This window comes from Buceros rhinoceros, unplaced genomic scaffold, assembly GCF_000710305.1.
Source record: "Buceros rhinoceros silvestris isolate BGI_N320 unplaced genomic scaffold, ASM71030v1 scaffold21594, whole genome shotgun sequence".
Classification (NCBI taxonomy): Eukaryota; Metazoa; Chordata; class Aves; order Bucerotiformes; family Bucerotidae; genus Buceros; species Buceros rhinoceros.
Window position 1 is genome coordinate 286 of NW_010406782.1, and position 7385 is coordinate 7670.

The 7385-nt window shown below is 57.2% G+C and overlaps 1 protein-coding gene across 1 annotated transcript in view; it reads right to left on the reverse strand.

The window, feature by feature from the left end:
• Positions 1 to 3567: 3567 nt before the first annotated feature.
• The window catches only part of PIP5K1C (phosphatidylinositol-4-phosphate 5-kinase, type I, gamma), a gene marked incomplete at its 5' end in the record, with an annotated part of 21255 nt that continues 17437 nt past the window's right edge, over positions 3568 to 7385 (reverse strand). The window contains 2 exons of the mRNA XM_010134258.1: positions 3568 to 3978; positions 4345 to 4428. Coding sequence (XP_010132560.1) covers positions 3976 to 3978; positions 4345 to 4428 — 87 coding nt within the window. The remainder of the gene's footprint in view (positions 3979 to 4344; positions 4429 to 7385) is intronic.

Consider the following 7385-nt stretch of genomic DNA (forward strand, 5'->3'; position numbering starts at 1 on the left):
GCAGCCCCCGCACCCCCGGGGACAGACACTCGTTACAGGGTGCACGGAGCGGACACGGGGGCGGGCTGGGATGAGGACACCAGCAGAACAGACTTGGGTCCAATGTAGACATCGACGGAAAGAAAAATCGAGACACGGCCCGGTACGCCTGAGGCACAGCTTTCGCCAGGTCCCGTTGGGAAAGAGCTGGAGCACGGTGGGGGCCGGGCTGGGAGACGGGGGAGGCCGGGCTGTGCCACGCTCTGGGAGCCCCGTGGGACCTGGGTGATGGAGCCCCAGCAAATGCCCCTGTGCCAGCCCTATGCCACCACCTACAAGTGCTCTGGCTTCACTGAAGCACCTCCCCAAGTGCCGTTTCAGCACACCCAGCCACTCCCCACAGAGGCAACAGTGGCCAAAAGCTGGATCCACCGTGGGAGCGTTCCGGGCTCTCTATGCAGCAACTTGGTTTGCCCCCCGGCCCTGCTCTACACGTGCCTGCCAAGGGCAGAGCCTCCACCCGAGCTTGACGGCAAGAGGGAGAGAGACAAGAGGCCAAACCACCTGCAGTTTGGCAAGCGCCCGAGCTGAAAGCTCGTCATCAGCCTCAGCACCAGGCAATGCCCAGGGCACGTCCCGCAGGGCCGAGGGTCCCAGCTGGGCCGATGGGGATAAAGGATAGTGGCAGCAAACAGAGCTACACGGGAACCGGCTGTCTCACACGGCTGCTCTGCTCAGATCCTGGAGGGACAGAAGAAAGATGGTGTCTCCTCTTAATGATGGAGAGAGCTGGGGGGTTGCACCAGGGCCAGCACCCGCCTGGGAGCTGCCGGCTCACCAGAGCCAGCCCTGACAGATGGAACTACACGGTGGATGGATAAGCTGCAACTACAGCTGGAGGGACATTCCGAGCAGCGATGGTGGTGCTTCTCTTCCCCAAAAAAGGGCTGATGCTCTTCCCTGAAAGGGAGACCAGCCCTGCCCTCCTTTGCCAGCGTGTCTGACAGTGCCGGAGCTCCCTGGCACTCTGGTGCTGCAGCAGAGCGCAGAGGTGGGCTGGGAGCAAGCTTGAAACTCCACAGCCGTTTCAGCTCTGTGGGAAGCGGAGGCCGAGCAGCTCTCCAGCACCGAGCTAGTGGGACAGCAGGTGACACAAAACGGGGTGTGTTCGAGACAGGGAAGGAGCAGTTTCTGTTCCAGCTCGGTGTCTCCCTAAGGAAGGTTCCTCCTGTTCCCTCACGCTGACAAAGTTGCTCTGAGCCCTCTGCACATCCTCTCACAGGACCAACCCTCCGTGTCCAGACCTGCTTGCTCCAAAAGGATCAGCACTACAGAACTGCAGAGGGATTGTCTCAGAGAGCCTGAACACTTGAGGAAAGACAATGCTTGGAATGGATATGCTGCAGAAGGTCGGGGTTTCCCCTGTCTCTTGGGACCAAGTGCAGCTCCAGCTTGCAAAGTCCCTTCACTGAGATACTCCATGAAGGTGGGGCTTGGATGCTCCGTGCACAGAGGCTCGCAGCTTTAGAGACGCCCCAAATGAGGGGAAGGACTAGAGTCTCCATCAGTTATGACTAAACCATCTTAAGACGCTTGATTTCAGTTGGCTGGAAAGTCCTGACAAGGTTAAACGCACCAGCTGTGAACGCTCCTGGGTTCCTCCCCAGGGCTACGTTCCTCCGGTGCAGCACCCACGAGCAGCGTCTGACGCTGCAGAAGGGATGTGGCTCCCTCTGACCTCTCTACAGTGGTATAATGCTTCTGGAGGGAAAAAAAAAAGCAAACCCAACGTGATTTTTGAGCATTGGGAAGCCCCCTGCTTTCAGCCCAGGGGCAGATTAGTCTGTAGGTATTGCACTGCTCCCAGGCAGCCCGGGGGGGCTGGCACGGGCAGATGGGGGGGTTGGAGCCACTTCCCAGCCTGCTGCCAGGGCTGCCGTGGGCACGAGCTGGCTGAAGGGGCTGTTGAGTAGCGACTGAAAGGGGTAAGTTTCTTGAAAGACTTTTGGTAGATGATTTGGTAAATAGGTGAGTACATCTAACAGCAGCAGCTTGCAAGATCCCCAGCCTGTGCTCTGCGAGAAGCCTCCAGGCTCTGCAGGCAGCGGGGCAGTCTGGGTCCCGTACTTTGGGCGAGGAAGTGCTGATTCAGGACGATCCTTGCCAAGTTCAGCACACCGCACAGGGGAAGAGCTTCCCACTGGCCCAGTTACCTTCTGGGACCCAAATTAACCCGTCCTGAGCGCTGCTGTGAAGACAGATCAGGGGATCTGAGCCCCGAGAGAAAGGTCCCACTTTCCCACTCCTCTACAAGGCCGCCCAAGGACAGTCTGAAGATTGTAACAGAACAAAGGGATTTTGATCCTCTCTCTCAAATGAGGCTTGTAGAGCACATGAATAGACCTGGCTCCCTCTGGTCTAAAGGATTTCCTTTTTCTCTCTGGAAGATGAGGATGGGATTGCTCGAGTTGGAGACAATGCTCTGGTGTGTATCCTGCTGACAGATGAGCCTAGTCTGGACACCACCCAGGGACACCAAACCCTCTCGCCTAAAGCCTGCAGCCCTCGCAAAGCAAACTCAGACATCTGAAGCAGCGATTTCCAGCAGCAAATGTTACCACAGGCAACAGCATCCCCGTCACCCAGCTTTCTGTCCCACACAGTCCGCGAACACAACACCACCCGGCACAGTCCAGTGGCAGAGCCAGGTTTCTGTTTCTGCCTCCGGTGTGTGCGGACGTACAGGTGCCTCCCTGACTGCCCTGAGGTACGGAGGATACATGTGAACCCAACAGTCGTGACACACCAACCGTGGGCGGTTGCACACACCCATGAGCGTGCGAGGTGCTGAGTGGCTCCCGAAAGATGCAGTGTCCGGACCAGCCACACCTGGAGCCGGGCAGACCGGGGAACTCGCAACTCCAGCGCGGGCGGTCCCTGGAGGTGCCCAGTCCTCATCTGTCCGTGCCAGTGTGCCTGGAGCGGGCGGCGGGCGGCAGCCGGTCAGACGAAGCGTGGACTCCAAGCCCAGAGGGACGGGGTGACGCAGCAGCGCAGCACACGGTGAAGGCAGAACCCATTGCGACGTCCGGAGGAGAGCCGAGGTAACCACGTCCCTGTCGCCAGGAATCGTCTGCTTCCCCCACACAGTGTTGCGGATCAAGAGGAGCCACTAGCAATTTCCGAATCCAAGTAAGTCGGCGTGTCTGCTTTGGACTACTGTAACGTGGGAGAGATTCTACCCAATGGCCTTTAATACACTGCATTTACATAGCACCTTTCATCCCAGGGTTTAAGTGCTTTAACGGAAGTGGGTACTGTACACCCATTAGCATGGGGGAAACCGAGGCACAGAGTGGTTAAGTGATTTGCCTTAGCTCACTCAGCAAAACCGTGGCAGAGTCTGGACAGCCTTAAACCTCCTGACTCCATCAGTTGGTTAGACCACGCTGCTGCCTCAAATGAAGCCACTCCGTTCCCTGCCCTCCCCAGCAACGTGCTCCTACCCATCTCCAGTGAGGTCTCACACCCCTTTCTGATGCACAAATATATGACCAAAGAAAAAAAAAAAGTGCAGTAAACTAAATGTTTAAAAAAGCACATTTGTGCTGTCTCTGTGCAAAGATAAAAGAAATAAATACATGATTAAAAAATTAAAAAGGTTCACAGTATCACACATGGACAGGTAGCTACGGTAGTGCACGTCTGGAAACACTGTGTTACTACCCAGGATGCTCTACACCCCGCTGGGTGTCTCCGCTGGGAGCTGCGGGTGAGTGGGTGGTTTCTTCGCTGCCCACGTCTGGGGTAAGTAGAAATACACGGTTATAGCTTTGCTCCATTCTGAAACGCAGTGCCCGGGATCCTGCAGTGCAGCAATACTGGTGTCAGCAAGCGCTTCCCCATCCCACTGGAACGGCTGCATCAACGAAAAGGGAACACATCGACCTGCAGAGGGAATCGCTGCTCTCTGGGGCTTCTGTGTCTGCATAGAGATTACTGCAAGAGGCAGAGAAAAGAGAGTCAACCGCCAGCGCTCCGCCCCACGCTGGGCCTGAGCCCAGCCGACTCCCCAGAATCCAAACAAGCACCACCGGAGAAGGCTGTTTGTTTCCATCCTCCAGTAACCGCAACACAACTGGAGAACTTCAGCTTTCACTGCACCACACGATTCGGAACGAGCCACAACCCTTGCCGAGCAGACCTGCCCTCTGCCAGCGCGGGAGATCTCGCTGATCCGAGAGGCGGCAGGGCCTTGCCACAGCCATGCAAGAGCCCCATGCTGCACAGAGGCGGCAGCGGCTCCCTCTGCAAGCTCCGACCTCAACCCACCGGGCACCCGGCACACGTTCCTTGCGCACTTACTGTATCGCTCTCCTCATCGGAGACAGAGTGGAGCTGAGCGCTATAGTGGAGCGGGGAGTAAACCCAACTCCTCTCGTCTGTCGGCTGCCAGAGTGGCCAGAGACGGTGGGGAGAATGCAAGGAGAGCAGCAGCAGAGCAGGGAGCAAAGGAGAGAAGAGGAGAAAATAAAAGGAGAAAATAAAAAGAGTAGGAAACAATACAGTAAGAACCGCTGTCCATGAGGAGGGAGAGGACTGAGCCCAGCGCCAGCTCCCAGCAGAGCCTGACTCACCCTCAGTACGTACCTGCTCCCTGCCAGCTGGGACAGCCTGCCAGCAGCTGACACTGGGCCCTGCTCCAGCTGCAGTGGGGGTGGCACAGCCTCTCCTCTCACAGGGACAGATTTTTAGAGCTTTTCAGATGCCAGGGAAACCTCAGCCCCCTGCCACAGCACCCCCAAGAGCCACGGGAAGTGACTTACCCGAGGGCAGCAATGTTCCCGCTGCCCACTCCCAGCTCTGAACCTCCCTCCTGAGCCCTGGGCACACTCTGAGCTGGCACCTCTGGTGTCCAGGAGGGCTTCTGCAGTGAAACCTGACCTGGTTTGCTGTGCCTCCCCGCTTCCCTGCAGGCCAAGCGAGGCAGCAGATGGGTGGCTTAGACCATGGTGGAAGGTGACCACAGAAAGGAAACAGTTGTCAGGGGGGTGATGGGAACAATACAACAAAGGAGACAAAACACAATGGGATCTTGGAAAGAATGAGGGGGAAGGGGATGTGTGTCAACGGAGCTGCTTATCACAGCACAGGGCGTCGGCGTGACAAAACATGCTTCTGCTGCCGACAGCCCAAGGGCTGGTGTCTGCTTCCAGAGTTCTCAGGGGGTACCCACTTCCACGGCAAAGAGGCAACTCTGGCTCCAGAGGTGCTCCCTGAGAAAAGGAACTGCCCCTTCGACTCAGCCTGGGGTTTGCAAAGGAAGAGAAATGGAACTGGGAACTTGGAAGAAGCCTGGGGGGGTTCCCAGCCCAGGAACCAAGTGTAATAGTCTACGATGTACAAGAAACTACAAGGAGCCGGAGGAGCTTTGAAGCACTGGGTTCCACATGCTGAACCACGCCAGTAATTGCAGTTACATTAGCAGAAACCGCTGGGAGGAAGGAGGGGAGAGAAACCCCTGCCTGGAGCTTCTCACGGGGTTCTGCTAGAGGCACAGGAAAGCTCGACACCGCACCAAGTCTGCCCCACATCCTGTTTTTCACCCATCCTGACTGAACCGCATGCTCCAGCCAGCCCCTTCCAGAGCCTTTCAGGAGCTTGGATGCATCCTGTGCTTGGTATTAACCCTCCTGGTGCTGGGACAGCCCAACACAGCCGAGGGGGCAGGTGGAGCTGCCCGGAGGGTTTGTCTGTGTGCCCACATAGATGCAGCACTTCTGATGTGCCATTGACCAAGGCCAGGAGGACATCAGTGCCCTGGCTTCCCCATGCAGCCTGCCTGATGCTCTCTCCACTGATCCCCTCCCTGCCTGGTACCAAAAAGGCAGGTGCTGGGAGGACCAAGACATGCAAATGCTTGTGCCAAAGTTCTGACAGCCCTTGCCATCATCCTCTGAGGACATCAGCTCTCCCAGAGCCTGGGAAGGGAAACACTAAAAGTCTGAGGTCTGGATCCAGCCCCTAAATGCTTGGCTGCCTCCCTGCCTCTGTCAGAAAAGAAAGGAAAACCCTCAACGCTCACAGAAAACCTGCAGTGAGGAGGGAGCACAGCGGTGATGTGGAGGAGGGAGCACAGCGGTGATGTGGAGGAGGGCTGGAGAGCAGACACCATCCGTAACCCTACAGCAACCCCTAAGTTTGGCGTTACAAGCTGCTCCCCATCCCGCCGCCAGAAAGAGACCAGACACAAGCCTAAAAGGTTCCATTTGCAACTGAATTTTTAGCAGCGTCAAAATACCTTAATGGCCTCTTTGGAAACCTGTCCGGCTCGCTGGGCCACGGGAGCCGAGCCTGACGTTACCTACCAAGGCTCTGGTGCTCCTCTGGTGCTTGCCAAGTTTGTCCAAGGGCTAGGTGACATTACGGCACGAGCGGTGCCATCAGCCTGCAGAAAGGCAGGGCAGGGCCCATGTTTCTGCAGGATCCTACAGAGACCCCCATCTGGGTGATTTCAAGGTGCTTCCCTGGTTTCTGCTGGGCTGGTTCCTAATGGCCACAGGATGCACAGCCCCAGCACCCAAGGGCAATGGGAGTGCTGGCCCCAGTGTTTCAAAGCTGCAGCTCCGCTCCCCTACGTGCGGGCATTTCACTTACAATCCCTGAGGAACGCGAGGTGGTTCGGAGTCTGCGCTGGCGGGGAGAGTAAATCCAGTACCTCCCATCTGTGAACTGCATGGCCCCAGGGCAAGTGAAGTGAGAAAGGAAACAGAGGAAAAAAGGATGATGCGAAAGAGAGGATGAAAGAGAAAGCAAAAACCAAGGGGCTGGGCAACTCCAGGACTGGACGGGTCAGCGGGCAGGAAAGCCGTGCGTGGGAAGAGCAGCGCCCATGCCCTGCCACCACCTCTGTGCTTTTATTCCCCTGTGGCTGAACAGGAGGATAAAGTGCTCTCCTTTCAGGAGCAGACTCCCAAAGCTCAGATCATGGTCCCTTGGGACTTGAGGAATCATCCCCTGCTCACAGTACCCCCTTCCCGACCACTGCCCCGGAGCAGCTCTGCAAAAGAGCAGCAGCCACGCTCCAGTGCAGCCTCTCGAGCGCCAGCTCAAGAGGTTTTCCAATGAGAGTGCCTGTGGGAACCCATACCAGCTTTTCCCTTCATCCCAGCACTGACGAACACTCCACAGCACACATTGAATGCAAAACTCGAGGGCTCAGATGAAGTATGAAATGCTGATGGCTCAGTCACGCCCTCAGAGAGCGCACACTGCACACAGATGGTCTCCTCCGGTGCTCCTCAGGCTGGCAGGGGTCCATTCGCCCAGGGACAGGGAGGAAGAGGATCTGACCCTTGCCAGTGGAGCAGGCAGTGTCTGCAGGCAGCTCGCACTCCGCTGCCCTT